The 17,464-nt window shown below is 62.6% G+C and overlaps 1 protein-coding gene and 1 long non-coding RNA gene across 2 annotated transcripts in view; one reads left to right on the forward strand and one right to left on the reverse strand.

Moving 5' to 3' along the window:
• Positions 1-17,464, reverse strand: part of ACAD9 (acyl-CoA dehydrogenase family member 9) — a 36,379-nt gene that overhangs the window by 1,993 nt on the left and 16,922 nt on the right. Inside the window, exons 4-16 of the mRNA XM_039248649.1 lie at positions 15,445-15,551; positions 14,396-14,496; positions 13,336-13,414; positions 11,970-12,144; positions 9,115-9,188; positions 5,470-5,545; positions 4,635-4,705; positions 4,274-4,393; positions 3,328-3,456; positions 1,569-1,648; positions 822-948; positions 572-649; positions 67-195 (exon numbers count right to left, since the gene is read on the reverse strand). Of these exons, the coding sequence (XP_039104580.1) occupies positions 67-195; positions 572-649; positions 822-948; positions 1,569-1,648; positions 3,328-3,456; positions 4,274-4,393; positions 4,635-4,705; positions 5,470-5,545; positions 9,115-9,188; positions 11,970-12,144; positions 13,336-13,414; positions 14,396-14,496; positions 15,445-15,551 (1,346 nt within the window). The remainder of the gene's footprint in view (positions 1-66; positions 196-571; positions 650-821; positions 949-1,568; positions 1,649-3,327; positions 3,457-4,273; positions 4,394-4,634; positions 4,706-5,469; positions 5,546-9,114; positions 9,189-11,969; positions 12,145-13,335; positions 13,415-14,395; positions 14,497-15,444; positions 15,552-17,464) is intronic.
• On the forward strand, positions 5,478-7,145 carry LOC120242736. Its single transcript, XR_005531152.1, has 3 exons — positions 5,478-5,903; positions 6,048-6,192; positions 6,973-7,145. It is a non-coding gene; the product is annotated as an uncharacterized LOC120242736 (long non-coding RNA).

Below are 17,464 nucleotides of genomic sequence, written 5' to 3' on the forward strand. Positions count from 1 at the left end.
CCCCCCCCCCCCCCCCCCCAACCACTGGGCTCATTAAAGTTCAGAGGACGAAGCCGAGTCCCTCACCTCGTGGTCGTGGTTTGGGAGCCCCACCCGGATGGAGCGGCTGGCCCGCGACAGCACGGCCGTCATGGCGTACAGGTTGATGAGGATGTTGGCGACCCGCTTCAGGACCATCTGCTCTTCCACGATGGTCTGGGGACAGAGCCCAGGGGTGGGGGGGGGCTCGCAACCCAGGGGCCCTGCCCGGGCCTCCCTTCGCGCCACAGTGGAGGGGAGCGAGCGGCTGGCGCACTGGTTTTCCCTTCTGCCTCGACTGGGGCCAAGGGGAGACCAGGCCCCAGAACCCTGAGCCCCCAGGTCCCCGGGAGCAGCAACAGCCTCACAGATCGGGACCCTCGATGTGGGGCTGCCCCCCCCCAAGGAGCGCTCTCTACCTGGAAGGCACCCCCCCACCCGGGGCCCCGGGGCCAGCCAGCGCCACGGCATCCCTCCGAGATTTCTCTCTAGGCCTGGTCCCAAAGGCGGGCACTTAACGCCCTGGCTCCCAGGTCTGGCAGGGCCCAGGTACCTTCCCAAAGCGGAGCAGCAGGGTCTCCACGGTGCGGCCAAAGTAATACACGTTCTCCTCGAGCTTGCTGGCCCCGTCCTAGTGGGGGTGGGGGGGTGACGGCTCAGTGTCTGCTGTGCAGGAGCCTGTCCCACACGGACACAGCCCGGCTGGCACTCTGGGGCCCGGGCTGGGGCCGTCTTCCCCAGCGCCCTGGGCACAGCCCCCGGAAGGGCACCCAGATGGGGGTACCACCCATGGGCCAACTCACCGCGACACTGGGGTGCACAGCCCCCAGCTTCCCCGTCAGCCCCAGGTCCACAGTCCGGCCTATGGAGTCTCGAAGTTTCTGGCCGATGGTCTGCATGACCGTGCTCACGTTGCCGTGTTTAAGCTCACTGCGGAAAGCCCCGGCCCCACTGCCTCAGGCCCCACTGCGGGTTCCCAGCGCAGGGTCCCCCTCGGCACCCCGGAACCGCAGGGCACCCCTTCCCCTGACTTGCACGGCACTGAGGGACCAACCGCAGACCTACTGCCGCCGGCCCCGGCCTGGGCCGGCCTGTCAGAGAGCCGGTCCCTGACGTGGAGCCACGTGAGCTCTCCCACGAGCAGCAGCCCCAGCCGGCCCCCCGGGGGGCCTGGGTAGGGAGTCTGCTCGATGCTCTGGGCCGCTGTACTGGGCTCCGGCAGGGAGTCCCAATTGCTCCGAGCCCATGACGGGGGTCGAGGGGAGCCTCAGGGGGAGAGAAGACAGTGGTCCCCTGCTGCCCTCGGAGCTCAGCACCTGGGGGCCCCTGAGTCCCTAGGCCCCGAGGACACCGCTTCCCTGCAGTGGGACACGGGAGCTGCCGTGGACGACAGTGACCTCCCAGGCAGCTGTCCCTCCTGTCCCCTTCCCTCCCTCCGGCCAGCCTGTGACTGAGCTGAGCGCGGCATGGCTTCACGGGGACGGGACAGCCCCTCTCGTCTGCCCTAGGATGGGCCGCGGACAAAGAGCGGATGGGGGGCCGGCACCTACTTGATCCTTGCGGTGAGGACGCGGCCGGCATGCTGTAGGCCGGTCAGGGCGATGTACATCCGGAGAATCTCGTTGGTCCCCTGTGGCCAGCAGTACGGAGGTCAGGGGCCGCCCCACTGGGCTGGCCTTGCTGTGCCGCGCGCTTGACGGGGCAGAGGCCACACCGCTGTGTCCCCCCCCCCCAGTGCTGCAGAAGCTGCGGGGGTTGGAGGAAGCCTCACACAGGGAGCAGGGCTGAGACCTGGGGTCAGAGCAGCAGCCGGCTCCCACCCCCACGGGGACGAGGGGGGTGCTCACCGGTAGCCATGGCCTCCCTGGGGACCTGCCAGCTGTACGGGGAGCCTTCCCTTCTCAAGCGTCCACTTGGGCTCTTAATGGGAGAAACCACTTTCCCCGGGGGGGGGGGGCTGGTGCCCTGGTGCCCAGCGCGCAGAGTCCTCAGGGAAGCCACCGACCTGCACCACTGCCAGGGGTCAATGAGGGCCACCTCTTCTCTGCTATCCCCACGCACGCTGCTTGCGCCCCGGGATTCTCTCAGGGAGCAGCGTCTGAGCTGTGGACGGGGCGCCCCCCGCGGGCGAGGCAGGAAGGCCTGGAGCACCTCAGGCCTGGCCAGGCCCGGCCTTGCAGGCTCCAGACCAGAGCATTTGCTTCCCGCCGCAGGGTCCGCGCCCCTTGCAGCTTCGGGCCCACACACGCACACACGACGAGCTCAGCTGGGCCGAGGGAGGGGCCCTGGGAGCAGCTGTCCTGGGGCAGCAAGGCAGTGACGTGTCCCCGTGCCCTTGGGACTCGTGACTTCAGGCGGGTCCCATCCTGTCTACTCTCTAAGAAAGAGGACCCTGGGCGTGGATGTGGGAGCACCTGGGAACGAGAGTGGCCCCGAGGCCTTCCCCTGGGCCAGGAGCTGGGGTGTGGGGTCCCCTGGGCAGGGGGGGGGCCCGCGGACACCACACCAGTCGCTCAGGCTCCAAGCCTGGCCTGCGGGCCTGCCTTGTCCATCCCAAGGTCCCATCCGTGCCCACTGCCTCTGGAGGTGACCCGCCCTTCTGCTGTGCGCGCTGGCCTCTGGTCTCACCTCTGCAGCCCGCCCCGATGTCAGCCCCGGGAATTTCCCAGAGTGGGAACGCACCCGAGTCCGTCCCTGCTCAGAAACACTGAGGGCTTCCAGCACCTTCGCAGTAAGATCCAGACCCTCCTTATCGGCCAAGGTCCTCCAAGCCTGGCTCCTTGCCTCTCATCTACTCCCCCCCCCCCCCCCCCCCGGTGTCCGCTGCTCCCACAAAGATCTGCTTATTCCACCTCGTGCCGGCAGGTAAGGGCCTTCTGGGCCCGGCACACTCCATCCCTGTCCTTGGTCCAAACCACCCCAGGCCAAAGCGGTCTGTGCCCCCGAGGGCCCAGGCACCTGCTCTCGGGCACCGTCCACGCTGCTCAGTTGGGCCGTGCGGTCAGACCACGAGCTCTCTGAAGGCCTCTCGTGGCACCCACCCCCTTCGCTTACCCCACCCAGCGTCTCCCCGCGCACTGAAGTGACCCCGTGGAAGGGGGCAGGGAGGCGTCGGGGCTGGGAAGCCCACGGAGAGGACCCTGAGCCGCCTCGGGGCCCAGAGAAGGAAACCCAGACCCCAAGTGAGCCCTGGGGGCGGCACCAGGCCCCCCACAGAGCCGGCAGATGGGGCCCTTCCCGGGGCCCCCCTCCAGCCCCAGGGAGGGCGCCGCGAGGAGGGCCAGGGGAGCGCGCAGGGCGGGCACCCACCTCGAAGATGAGCAGGATGCGGGAGTCCCGCAGGAAGCGCTCGTAGGGGAAGTCCCGCACGTAGCCCGCGCCTCCGAGGATCTGCAGCGCCTCGCTCACGCACTGCCACGCCCCCTCCGAGCTGAACACCTGCGGCAGACCCAGGGCGGCGGCGGCGTCAGCGGTCTCCCGGGGAGGCGGCAGGAGGGCCCTCCTCCTCCAAGAGGCCCGCCCACCCACAGCTCGCTCCTCTGCCCGTGAGCCGCCTGGCCGGACACCTGGCTGTGGGTGACACGCGGACACGTCTGTCCACACACGAGCGTCCGGAAAGCAGGGTCACTGTCCTGCTCGGCTGGAGCCTAGCCTCCGGGGCTGTCAGCGTGTGGGGGCTGCTGAGGGATGGGGAGAAGCACCCAGTGCAGATGCCTCGGACCCGGCACCTGGAGACACCGTTCCCTCCCCTCGCCGCCCACCTTCTCCCGGACTCCGGTCGTCAGGTCAACAAGAATTACGGGGCCCGAATCAGGGAGGCCTCTTTCATACTGCAGCTAGAAAAACCACTACCCCCCGACCCCCTGCTCCTCACCCTCTACCCCAACAAACTGAAAATACTGAAAACTCTAGTATTTACCCCAAAATAGGAAGGCTGAACATTCACAACAAAAGTCCTTCCTAAGAAAGTTCAGCTGCTGTTTCACAAGGACAGGAAGTGACACACACGGCCTAGATTTTCTCCGTCTGCTACAGACGGAGACGACGGCATGGACGGTGCGCAGGAGACACGGGCCTGACCTGTGAACGCCGCAGCCGGGCCCTGCTCCTGGCGGCCTCTCCCACGCTACCCTGGGCTCCCGTGTGTGGCCCGGGGCAGTGCCCAGCACGGGTGTGGGGGGTGGGGATGCCGTGGACGCAGGATCGAGGATAAGCTGACCTCCGCCACCCCAGTGCCCCGGGCCGTGCGCACTACCTTCACCATGGCGGCCTCGATGGAGCAGTCGGGGAAGCCCGGCCGGTCCAGCATCCCCGCGGTGAGGTAGGCCATGCTTTCCATGACGTAAGCCTTCTGCACCATCAGGGCAAACTTCTCCTGGAGGGTCCCGGGAAAGACGCAATCAACACACAGCCCACACGTGCTGGGCCCCTGGGGGCCGGCGGCAGAGGAGGTGCTTCAGGCCAAGGCCTCCACGCCCCAGAGAAGCAGGCCCTGGCGTCCCTAACAGGGAGCCACGCCAGCCTTTCCCGCTGTGCTGAGTCCCCGCAGAGTCCCCAGCACAGACCACGAAAGCACACGCAAAGCCCGCACGCGCAGCCCTCGTGACCTCCGGTACCTGAATTAATCCAAATTCGCTGAGGTTCTTGTTGAACTGTTTCCTGGTGCAGGCGTGCTCAGCAGTCATTTCTGGAGAAGAGCGGAGGCATTACAAGTCTCACTCTCTGGCAGCCCCTGGAAGATTCCCTGAGGCTGTCGCTCCCTGCCAACACGCAGGCGGCAGCCACGAGGGGCGGCGCTGCTGGGGCCAAGCGCCCGGGAAGACAGCGCTGCCCCTCCCGGCGCGTCCGCTCGGAGAGGCTGTCCGCGCTCGGAGCGCCCACCACAGCGGGCGGGGCCGCAGCACGGAGCTGGCAGTTGGGCCCGAATCCGGCGCTCTCTCTTACCAGGGGCCGTGCCGGGCCAGGCCACCAGCAACCCTGAACGGCACTACCGGCCTCACGGCCCTGCTGCCAAGGTTATCGGAGATGAAGGTGTCAGACCCCTGGCAAGAGGCAGGGCCCCGGAGGCACCTGGACCAGAGCCCAGCGATGGGAGATCCACTCCTCACCCACTGAGTCACCCACCAAACGGGATCTGCGAGAATATGCACTGAGGAGCTGCTCACCTCCGGACGTCTGCTAAGCAGCTCCTGCCCTCGGACCGACCACCCCGGATCCTTTATGAGCGGGTAAAACAGAGCAGCGGGGAACGGGGGCGGGAGCCGCCTGGGTGCAGATGGACTACAATTTTGGGCCTACAGTGAAGCGGCACCTTAAGCCGCGGCCGGGCTGTCCGTCCAGGGGCCCGGCTCGGCACCGGCCCACTGTGAGGACGCAGCAGGGCCTGCGGCCAGAGTGGGGCCCCCGGAGCGCGGCCGTGCCACCAAGGGCTCCTGTCCCCGACTTACCTACCGATCAACTTCTTGAGCATCCCGGCCACGGCGCTGCCCATGCTGAACCGGCCGCTGTTGAGGATGTTCATGGCCACCTGCAGGGAGGGGGGGCTCACTGACGGCACCACCCAAGCGTTCTGCTCACCCTGCTGCCTGGGGAAAAGCCCGGGGGCCCTGGGGGACCCCAGGGGACAGAACCCGGTGCTGCTTGTCTGTTTTTCCCCGGTTTCATGAACACAAAGGGCAAGTCTGGAGAATTCTGGGCCAGCATCTGGGAAGGTTACCTGCCCCGCCAATCCCCACCGGCTGGGTGGGAGAGCGTGTGGTCCCAGCACTTTCCTGCAAGGGAGCTCCAGCCAACCTCCGTGGAGCCACCCCCACGAAGGACGGAATGTTATTCCAGAACAGGACAGTTCTCAGCCCTCAAAGAGGAGCAGACATGAAGCCTACGAGGTACCCCACACGTACCCAGCCTTTCCCACCAGCACGAGCCTCCTGGGGAACAGCAGTGCCCCCCACCCCAAACCCTGTGAGGCCCAACTGGGAGGCCTCGACGGCAGGCCGGGCTGAGGGCTAAGGGGTCTGTGAACACCACAGTTCTCTACAGAGCTCAACTTCCAGCGTATTCCAGCTTTTCACCAGATGCCTGCATGTGACTTGGATGAACCGATCATGCAGCTGAACCTGAACTTTTGATGACCCGTTGACCTGAGCAGGAGAATCTCGGAGCAGACTTCGTGAGGTGAGCAACCGCTGCCCCAGCTGCCAGGAGGGGCGCATGCGGGCCCCAACCCGCTCAGGCCCAGGGCCCTGGGGGACGCGGGAAGGAGCCCAGCCCTGGGTGCCGGGTAGAGGGGAGGGTGCGGTGACGTGCGGGCACAGTGTGCCAGAGCCCCAGATCCTGCCCGGCTTCCTCCCGGGCCACACCGCTGGCCTCAGACTCCCCAGGGCTCAGGCGAGTCTGGGGACCCGCTGGGACTCTGAGGAGGAAGTGACTTCTCCCGCCTTCAGCTGCTCTGCCCACAGGGGCTTGCAGAAGCCGCCTCATGGTTCCATGAATGAAATCCACTTCATGGGCCCTTCAGGGTTTATTCTTACCCTCGTTAAAAATTTTTTTTTTTTTCAAGGAATAAAAGATCTGAGACTAGGTCTCATTGCCCAGAGAATCAAAAACCTAAACAGACTTACCCCTTTCTCAAGAGGGGCCCCCGAGCTTATGTATCAGCCCTACTCAAGCCTGGGACCCCCCACTCCTGCCCGTGCACTCCAGAATGCTTTGCCAGCTTCCCTACCGCAGCCCTCTCCTTCCAGAATTTTTTTTACGTTTGTTTATTTTTGAGACAGAGACAGAGCATGAGTGGGGGAGGGGCAGAGAGAGAGAGGGAGACACAGAATCTGGATCAGGCTCCAGGCTCCGAGCTGTCAGCACAGAGCCCGACGTGGGGCTCGAACCCACGAACCGTGAGATCATGACCTGAGCTGAAGTCAGAAGCTTAACTGAGGTCGGTGCCTCACCTTCCAGAATTTCTACAGCTGCACCCTGCCCCGCAGCCTGCCTACAAGCCAGACACGCCCCTCGCTTTCCAGAGCCCCTGCCCGACCGCGCACCTCCTCTGTGCCTCAAAGGTCTGACCGTGGACAAGCCTCAGACTCTCCAGAGGACGCCACGTACTTTCCTCCCACACCAGCCAGGCAAGTCTCACCTGGCCTCTGGCCACTTCGTGGTCTCTGGAATCCCTCACTTTTTAGCATTTCGGCTGACTGGTAAGCAATCCTACTAATATCAAAGTTTTCTATTGTATGTTAAAACGACTGCTTTTCTCATCTCCCACAGGGGGGCTGAGAAAGCACCAGGCGAGGGGCTCCCACACGCCGCCGGCCCACCTCCCCGCACACGGCTGGGCAGCAGGGGCCACAGATTAAAGTCGTCAGTGCTCTCTGACCTGGGGAGTCTCCTGTCGGGTGTTTAGACTCAGGAAAGAAGTGGACACGTGCGTGCAGATACAAGCAAGGACACACAGCCCACAACACGGGTCTGAGCAGGGAAGGCGTGAAGACCGTACTGAACACCCGACCCCAGGGACCTGGGGACATCAAAGGGGCCATCGCCACACAGAGAGACATTCTGCAGCATGAAACATTCGCAACACCTGTTTACTGGCCTGGGGCCCTGGCACTTGGCACGGGCGGTGTTACCAACATTTAGGGGACGGTGCCCTCTAGAAAGACCTAGGAAGATAAGCACTGAAACTGCGAACAATGAAGAGCAGCTTCCCCGGAGTCAGGAACCCCGTCCCCCCGCCCTCCCCCCCGGACCCTCCCGCCTGGACGGAGCGTCTGGGCCACACGGCTAAGACGTGCGCCCCCCTCTACAGATTCCTGTCACACCCAGAGAGGGAGGAAGGTGCTGTGACCCCGCTTCACAGCCCAGGCGGGTGGGGCTCCCCAGGGCGAAGACGCTTGCCCCGAGCACCCGGGAAATCAGGGCAGGGCGACAATGAAGACAAACAGCCTGGGGTGAAAACGTGTGAAGGGCAGGCGCCGGCTGCCTGATTCAGTGGAACGTGAGACACCGGCTCTCGGGGGCGTGAGTTTGAGCCCCACATTGGGCGCAGCGGTTAGTTCTGGGGAGGCCGCGGAGAACCGGACCCTGCGCTGCCGCCGCCGGGAATGTCTGGCGGTTCCTCAGGGTTAGACACGGTCACCACTGCTACTTCTAGGTAAACACCCCAAGGAACCGGAAACGCGCATTACTGACAACAGTCCCCACGAGTGGAAACAGCCCAGATGTCCACGAGCTGCAGCCACACGGCGAGTCTCCCTCAGCCTCAGAAAGGAGGGACGCTCGCTCCGGCGCGGGGAAGCCCTGAGATCGCCGTGCGGGGTGCAGAGCAGCCGCACGCCAGGGTCACATACGGGTTCCGCTTACGTGAGACGTTTAAACTGTGCAAATCCAGAGAAGCAGAAAAATAGCGAGAGCAGAGGTGGTGACAGGAGCAGTGAGAAGAGCGGCACTTGGTTCTGGGCGGAGAAACGTGTTCCGGAATCAGGTGACGGCTGTGCGACACGGGGGACGTGGGAAACACACACCAGTACGGGTGAAAGTGGTAAGTTTGTGTTACGGGAGTCACGTGTCGATGGGAAGTAACACCAACGCTGGCTGAGGGGAAACCAGGGCAGGGACTCCGGCCCCGGGGCTGCCCCAGTGCCCGCCGGCCCCTGCCCACGCCCGCTGCACAGGGGACCCTGCCCTCCTCAGGGCAAACAGTCTTACAGGGGAAGGAGACCTTGTTCCATCTACACGCTCCTCGTGTGGGAACCAACTTTCCTCCATTACGATTTCCCAGCGGACGCCGCCGCAGTCGCCTGGTGCGTGCACGCACCGGTCGGCCACAAGCAGGGCTGGGACGGGGCGGGGGGGGGGGGCGACGGGCCACACCATGACCACAGCCCTCACAGGGGCTGCTCTAACCACGCACCTTAAACCCGNGGGGGACGGCGTGCAGGGGCTGTGCCTGGGGAGGCAAGCAGCCTGGTTCATGTGAGCGACGTTGCCTAGGAGGGGTGAGGCGTAGAATCGCCGGGGGGGGGGGCGGGGCGGGGGGGGGGGGCGACGGGCCACACCATGACCACAGCCCTCACAGGGGCTGCTCTAACCACGCACCTTAAACCCGCCTCCGACTTCTCCAAGGACGTTCTCGACCGGCACCCTAGTGTTCTCAAAATGGACCTCACAGGCTGAAAGAGAGGGAATCGCAGGCTGCACACCGCTCTGCGCTGGACTCACAGGCACCGGAGCCCCGTCCCTCGTCCGTCCTCCAGCCGCGACAGGGCAGCTCAGGAGGGCACGGGCCTGTCTTCGTGCGGCTCACACTGCGCAGGGGGCGCGATGACGCTGTAAGCGCTACAGACGATAAGCAGCACGGCGGGGGCGCGTGGGGGCTCAGTCGGTTACGGGTCCGACTCTTGGTTTCTGCCAGGGTCATGACCGCAGGGTTTGCGAGTTTGAGCCCTGCGCTGGGCTCTGAGCGGACACTGCACAGCCTGCTTGGGATTCTCTCCCGCGCTCTCCACCCCTCCCGATTCGTGCTCTCTCTCTCAAAATAAACAAAAATTTTAAAAAATAGAGTATGGTAACAATCAGAGGTTGGAGAGAATGTGAATAATAATTTTAAGGGCTCACGTCAGGCTTTTCTAAGGTGACATTCAGCAGAAGTTTGAAGGAGGAGCAAGAGTCAGAGGCAGAAGGAGGAAAGTGGACAGCACAGCCTCCGTAAGGCCCCTGCGTCTCATGGGACTGCGGGTCCCACATAACGTGGACGCAGCCACGCCCTGCACCATGACTGGGTGGAGGCAGACTGCCTTTCCCCACCAGCTGTCGCCCCACCAGGAGCCAAGGCCTCAGGTGTGACCCGGCCTGGCCCCCAGGGGCTGTGACCCGCCGTGAGGGAAATGGGCCCCAGATGGCAGACAGGGACCCAGACCCCGAGGCGGGCTGTCGGGCACCCCCAGGCTGAGGGAGAGGGCGGTTTGCTCTGCCAGCTCAGTGCTGGGGTGGCTTCTCGGACAAGGTGATGCGGGTGATGAAGCGAGGAAGCACTTGGTGTGAAGCAGAAAGCCAAGGTCAAAGTGACAGAGGCAGGCAGAGAAGGGAAAGCATGGCAGTGGTGGGGACGGGGATTTTGGGGCCAGTTTTCTGTAGCAGCCTTTGCACGTTGTCACATAAACACGGTAACTCCTGGGGTGCCTGGGTGGCTCAGTCAGTTAAGCGTCTGACTTCAGCTCAGGTCATGATCTCATGGTTTGTGGGTTTGAGCCCCATGTCAGGCTCTGTGCTGACAGCTCAGAGCCTGGAGCTGCTTCAGATTCTGTGTCTCCCTCTCTCTCTGCCCCTCCCCTGCTCGTGCTGTCTCTCTCTCTCAGAAATAAATAAAAAACCTTAAAAAACAACAACAAAAAACACGGCAACTCCTAGCGACTTAGCCCTGGAAAAGGGGGAGACACTCAGGACAGATGGTCACGGCTCAGGAGCAGCTAGACAGCAGTAGGTCAAGTGCAGGCACCCAGGTCTGCGAACCTTCATTCTACTGTTCCAGGAGCCTGGCTGTGAAATAGGAGGAAGCCTCCGTGTCTCTGGCGGCCGGGCCCATTTTATAGCCATGGCTGCGGGCCAGGCCCTTGCCGAGCGGCTCTGACTCCTTCCCCAGGCTGCTGAGTGTGTGGGGGAGTCCGCTGCCCTCTCTGCCCTCAACTCGTGCCCTCGGTCCCCTCTTGCGGGGCCACTGCGTGACCCCAGGGCCTTCCCTGAGCTCAGTGTGGACGGCCCTGTCTGGGCCGCCTCTGCCACACCAGCAGGCCAAGCTCTCTCTAGGCTCAAACGTTCTAAGCAGCAACGGGCGGCGAGAGGCTGGCGGGGACTCCAGCAGCAGCAGGAGCTGACGCCGTCCGGCTTCCGTGTGCGGGAGCATCGCATGGACGCCGCCCGTGTCCCGTCACCACCCCTTTCCTTTGGGTGAGGAAACGGGGGCCCGGAAGGTAAAGCGGCCGGTGCAAGGTCACAGGGTTTCCAGGCAGCGGAGGCAGCTTAGAGCGCACAGGGCCCCCGGCCCCGAGCCTGGCCGCCGTGGCAAACGTCGCCAGCCAGACCCGAGTGCAAACAGCAGGTCCAGAGGCGCCAAGGGTAGCACGCGGGCCCCTGCGGCACGGACACCTCATAGTCTGAACTGGGGTCTCCAAGGTGGGGGGGGCCTGGGGAAGACTCCACGGCAGCGCTGGGCGGGCACGAGGGAAGGGCTGAGGAGGGAGGGGGTGCCGGGCCGGCCTGGGGCGTGGGCGGCTGGCAGTGGGGGGAACTAGGACACCCCCTCTGGTGGCCGGCACGGGCGGGAGCATGCGGGGGGCGGGAGCGTGCTCACGCAGAGGTGAGCAGGGCCTGCGGCGAGGGCCTCAGCTGAGAGAAGTCAGCCGGAGGAGCCCCTCTGCGCTGCCCTGAAGCCACCGAGGGTTTCCTGGCTTTTGTTTAATCTTGGAGAACGCGAGCGAGCGAGCGAGCACATGGTTGGGGGGAGGCAGGATCCCAAGCAGGCCTCTCGCGGCCAGAGCAGAGCCCAACGCAGGGCTCGATCCCAGGAGCCGTGAGACCGTGACCTGCGCGGAGGTGGGAGCTGGACACCTGACCCCTGGGGCCGCTGCCTCTCACTGGGGCCTTCTTGACGTGATTTCGCGGACGTGCTTCTGTGAAACCCAAACTATCTACATCTCACTGTGTCTCGAACTTGGATGGGGCTGAAGGGTGCCTCTCCTGCACACGCGCGTGCACCCCCCCGCAGCGCACACGCACGCCCCCGCAGCACACACATGTGCACCCCCACAGCGCACACACACGCGTGCACACACCTGCAGCACACACCCACAGTGCACGTGCACACCCCCCAGAGCGCACACGCACAGACACGCGTGCACACCCCCCAGAGCGCACACGCACACACGCGCGTGCACACCCCCCCACAGCACACTTACTGTTGGAGCCCCGTATGCCTAACTTGTCCTCGGGCTTCCCGCTAGTGACCCCACCAAAGTCTCTCTCCACAATGAACGCTGTGATTTTGTCTTTTACGGAGCCGTCAGAATCCACAACCTGCGTCTTGGCGAACACGGTGAAGATGCTGGCCAGGCCTCCGTTGGTGATCCAGACCTGAGGGAAGAAGGAAACGGGCTTTGGAGAGAACAAGACCGTTACGCACCCCGCTCGGCTCCGCGGCTGCGGCAGGGGCTCCAGCAGCCCATCGCGGTTCAGCCCAGAAACAAGCTCGGCCCTGGTGAGGCCAGGCCTGCATGGGGAAGGCAGGGGGACACCCCCATCTCCCCAGAGCTAGGGCCCCCTGAGGGGCACACGTGGCCGTGTGTGTGTGTGTGTGTGTGTGTGTGTGTGTGCGTGTGCACGAAAGAGATGCCAGTGGCACCGAGATGGCTTGGGCTCTAGAACCGAGCAGCCAGGTTCCGCAAGAGAACAGAGCAGGCAGGAAGGAGCGGCACAGAAGAGAGGGGACGAGGAGGGACGGGAAAGACAGTGCAACGAAGTGCAACGTAACGGGATCTTGATTCAGAGTCTTTGAAAAATAAAAAGGTATGAAACAACCAAGGAACTGGAACACTGACTGGAGAGAAAGAAACAAGTAACTGGGTTTTTTATGTGTTTTTTTTGTGTGTGTGCGTGTGTGTTTATTTATTTTGAGAGCGATATATATATATATATTTTTAAAATGTTTTATTTATTTCTAGGAGAGAGAGACAGCGTGAGCAGGGGAGGGTCAGAGAGAGAGGGAGTCACAGACTGAAACAGGCTCCAGGCTCTGAGCTGTCAGCACAGAGCCTGACGCGGGGCTCGAACCCACAAACCGCGAGATCATGACCTAAGTGAAAGTCGGACGCTTAACTGACTAAGCCACCCAGGTGCCCCATCAACTGGGTTTTTTAAACAGTCCTATCTGGCCGAGATACGCTCAAACCCTAGGGGTGCAACCCGGGGGTGGCCACGCTGACGAAGAAACAGGGCGGGCCGTGGGCTGGTAACCGTGGGAGCCGGTGACGGCCACACGAGAGCTCGTCACACGACACTGCCGCACCTGTCCCAAATCCTGTGTGGACTGTGGGGGCGGCGGGCGGTGCGGAAGCACGGGGGCTCCGCGGGCAGGGCCCTCGCCTCCAATCCTGGTTCCGCCACCGAGCAGACACAGGATGCTTCCAAGTCACCTCAGCTCGAACCACAGCTGCTTCTTCCACAAAGAGGAGCTCCCCCCACCCCGTCCTGAGCACAGATGGTCAGGACACGAGGTGCACATGCTTTATGGTCCGCGGGGTGCGGAGACGGGCCACGGGGCACTACCTTGGAGCCGTTGAGGACGTAGTACTTCTCATCCTCGCTTAGTGTGGCCCTGGTCCGGATGGAGGCCGCGTCACTCCCGCTGCGGAAACAAACACGCGGTGAGGACAGCAGTGCCGGCCCGGGCGGGCTCCTGGGGGGCAGATGGAGGGTCTGGAGCGCAGTATGGGGCTGGCAGGCCTTTAAAGATAAAGGGCCAGATAACACACATTCGGCCCGCAGGTGCCTGTCCCACCCACTCCCCCTGCCGCTGGGGCCCGCAGGTGGCCGCAGACAACCTGGAAACAAGCAGCAGCTCCAGGGAAACCTTATCACAAAGACAGGGGGCCGGCTGGCCACCCCGGCTTCATCACATCAGAGAGCGGCAATGCGGGGCACCCTGGGGCTCAGGCGGTTAAGCTTCCGACTTCAGCTCAGGCCGGGATCTCACGGTTCGGGAGTTCGAGCCCCGCGTCGATCTGTGCTGTGAGGCAGAGCCTCTGTGGGATTCTCTATCCTGGCCTCTCTGCCCCTCTGCCCCCCTCCTCTCAAAAATGAACAAACTTAAAAACAAAGACCTGAAACAACTAGCCAAGGCTTTAAAAACAAAAAAACAAAGCCTGGCAGTGAAAACCGCATGGGCTTAGGTTTAAACACCCGGATGTGTGCACAGAACGGGTTCGTCTGAGCTCCCGTGAGGGGTGCCGGGTACGCCCAGCCCCCGGTGAGGGGGAGCAGGACGGAGCGTGGCCCAGGGGACGGATTTGTCAGCAGGAGTGTCCTAAGCCGGCTGTGTGATCTCGGACGGAGGATGCCTCACGGGACCGACGCCCTCGCCAAGTGGCTCAGAGGCTGTCGCTGCGCCCCCGTGAGGGGTGCTGCGGGCGGGGGCGGCCCCGGGGCTGACCTCACTCTGAGCCCCAGCGGGGCAGGGAATGAGGGGAGGGCAAGAGCTGGCAAGAACAGCTGCCGAGGGGCCTCTCCGGAAGGTTCAGGGAGGGAAGAAAGGAAAGCCACCAGCTGTGAGCCGAATCCCACAGCTGTCATCCCGGGGCCCCAGAAGGCTCCTCGGAGGCGGCCGCACCTGGTCGGCTCCGTCAGACAGAAGGCGGCGACGTGCTCCCCGGACGCCAGCCTGGGCAGGTATTTGGCTTTCTGTTCCTTGCTGCCGGTGAGGATGATCCCCTGAAACCAGACACGTGCACTGTCAGCCATGGGGGGACCGAGTGTGAGGCGCTTGCAGAACGTGCTCCTTCTGGAGAAACCACATCGCGCCTGAGCAAACGCTGAGCAGCCCCAGCCGGGAAATGATAGTGGCCAACGGGTATGGCTGCCAGGCCACTAAGGAGCCCCCTGAAGGGCACGCATGGAGGGGCCTGGGCCAGCATGGCGCTGGGGTCACACTCGGGGTTGTCGTCACCAGGCTAGGTGGCCTCGGGCAGGGAGGTCCCTTCTCTGAGCCTCCATCCCACCAACGGTTCGCTGGGGCCACACCCACCCACTGGAGGGGTGTTTGGAGACACAGGGGTGAATACTGTGTGGTCAGCGTCAGAACTGTCCGCACCTTCTCCGTCGGTGCCCCGGGGAGAAGTCCACTCTGCCCGCCAAGGCCTGCTCAGAGCCTGGAGGGGGGGGGGAGTAGGCACACTCTTCACCTGGCCCCCTTCACTTTCTCCAGGGAGCAGAGACAGCCTGAGTCATGGGACCGTCAGCGGGCATGACCGCGGCTCTGCCCTAAAATGCTCCGAGCCCAGGGACAAGGACACATGTGCACAAACAGCTGGGGTGGGGGGGACGCTCAGGCCGCTAGCGAGTCACAGGCTCAGCGGGGAGGCTCGTTTCCGGCATGAGGTGAATGCAGGCCCCTCAGTATCTGATGTGGGGCTCAAAGGATCCATCCAAGGCGATGGGGACAGGAGGGCTCCCAGGGGACGGACTGTGTGACCGAGGCACCACTGCTTGTGTGGGGCCCCAGCGCAGCCCGTGTGGCTGGAGAGAGAAGGCGCCGCAGGACCCCTCCGAGAGCCAACACACGCCCGATTCACTTCCCGGGAGGAACGAGCAAGGCTCGGGCTCGACGCCCCTGCAGGACTCTAGACCAACAGCCTCAGACAGAAGCCCTGGACACTCGACCTTGAGGCCAATCGCCTGGTGCGCTGCTAGGGTCACGGCGATCGACCCGTCCAGGCTGATGATTTCTCCCAGACGTGCGTACATGGTGTTGGAGAGGCCCAGGCCACCTGAAGAAAAAACAGACCAGCTTTACTAATGGTCCAGCCCCCAGTTCCTCCCACTGAAGGCAAAGGCCTTGGCCATCTTTTCTGCTGGTAAGGAAATACCAGATCACCGTTTTAGGAGATCATAGTTCAGGACGGTAGAAAGAAGACAAAAATTACCCATAAACATACGGAGCATTTTTGTGTACCTCTGTTCAGATATTTTTAGGCATAAGCATATATATGTATATATTTTTATCATAAAAATATAACATTTACTATAAAACGAGTACTTTCACAAGCAGTAAACGATATAAAATCTGGCAGGTGTCTTGTGTCAGACCTAGACCTTTACACACACGACAGCCGTCGAGCATCAGCTCCCGGCGTCCAGTGGGCTGCAGGGCAGGCCTTGGCCTCAGCACAACCGGCATTGTGGGATGGATCAGTCTCTGCTGTGAGGAACTATTCCAAATACCACAGGACATTAGCAGCAACCTCGGCCTCCACCCACGAGATGCCCCCCCCACCCAAGTTCTGACAACAAAACATCTAGACGTCGCCAAACGATCCCCAGGGATGTACATCACCCGGGACGGGAGTGGTCCTCTAGGAAGAAGGCAAAGGTTAAAAAAAAAACAAACTTGGCTAAACTTCTGTATCTTGCATTTCATCCTGAACTTCAAGGTGGCTGTGTGGCCTATGTGCATCTTAAAAATGACAAAAGTCTCCAGTCACGAGGGCCAGCAGAGCTGGGCCCTGAGGTCGGGGTGGGGGAGGTCCTGGCCCTGGAGCCCCTCCCCCCGCCGCACGGCCCCCCTGCAGCAGGTGCTGCTCACATGTAAAGGGAAGGGCAACCCTGCCTGATGTGTGGTGCCCTGGGTTCAGTGCGCAGGGAAGCCCGGGGCTCCGCGGTATCCCACCCCCCTCACCCCTGCCTCTGTTTCAAACCAAAGTTTTGTCCTTACTCATTTCTTATACTGACGGAACTGACGGAGTCAGTACTGTTTAAAAACAAACAAACCATTCTGATGCCCCCCCCCCCAAGTACGGTGGAGGGGACAGAGGACAAGTGGGTGGAGCCTGCCGGAGGGGGAGGGGCTGGGGCAGGAAGCAGCCACACTGGGCAGCGCCCAGGAAGCTGGGGGAGAAAATCCAGGCTCCTTGGCAAAAGGGGCCCTGTTTCCAGGACGGTGGTTTTCAGACAGTCTTCGGAAAACTCCAGCCTGGGAATGCTTCCCTCACAAGTCTGGGGCGCACACCCAAGGTTGCTGTTGTCTTAAATTCCCAAGAAAGGATAAAAAGAAAAGAGGGGCAGGGCGCCTGGGTGGCTCAGTCGATTAAGCATCTGACTTCGGCTCAGGTCATGATCTCCTGGTTCGTGGGTTCGAGCCCCGCGTCGGGCTCTGTGCTGACAGCTCAGAGCCTGAAGCTGCTTCAGATTCTGTGTCTCCCTCTCTCTCTGCCTTTCCCCTGCTCACTCTCTGTCTCCCTCTCAAAATCAATAAACATTAAAAAGTTAAAAAAATCTAAAAAAAAAAAAGAAAAAAAAAATCCCAAACTTGTCACAAGAAAGAAAGAACATTTTCACACCAGAGAATAGCACGTAAAACAAAACGAAGGATGAAGAACTGTAGGACCTCATGCCAACCCCCCCATACCCGCTGGCACAGAACACACACACCCATACCGGCTGGCACAGAACACCCCCCCCATACCCGCTGGCACAGAACACACACCCCCCATACCCGCTGGCACAGAACACACACCCCCATACCTGCTGGCACAGAACACACACACCCCATACCCGCTCGTACAGAACACCCCCATACCCGCTGGTAGAAAACACACACCCCCATACCCGCTGGTACAGAACATCCCCCTGTCACGCCGGCTCAGACCATTCCCCCCCATACCCACTGGTACAGAACACCCCC

The sequence above is a fragment of the Hyaena hyaena genome, unplaced genomic scaffold (genome assembly GCF_003009895.1).
Source record: "Hyaena hyaena isolate Hyena2069 unplaced genomic scaffold, ASM300989v1 scaffold_316, whole genome shotgun sequence".
NCBI classification, from domain to species: domain Eukaryota; kingdom Metazoa; phylum Chordata; class Mammalia; order Carnivora; family Hyaenidae; genus Hyaena; species Hyaena hyaena.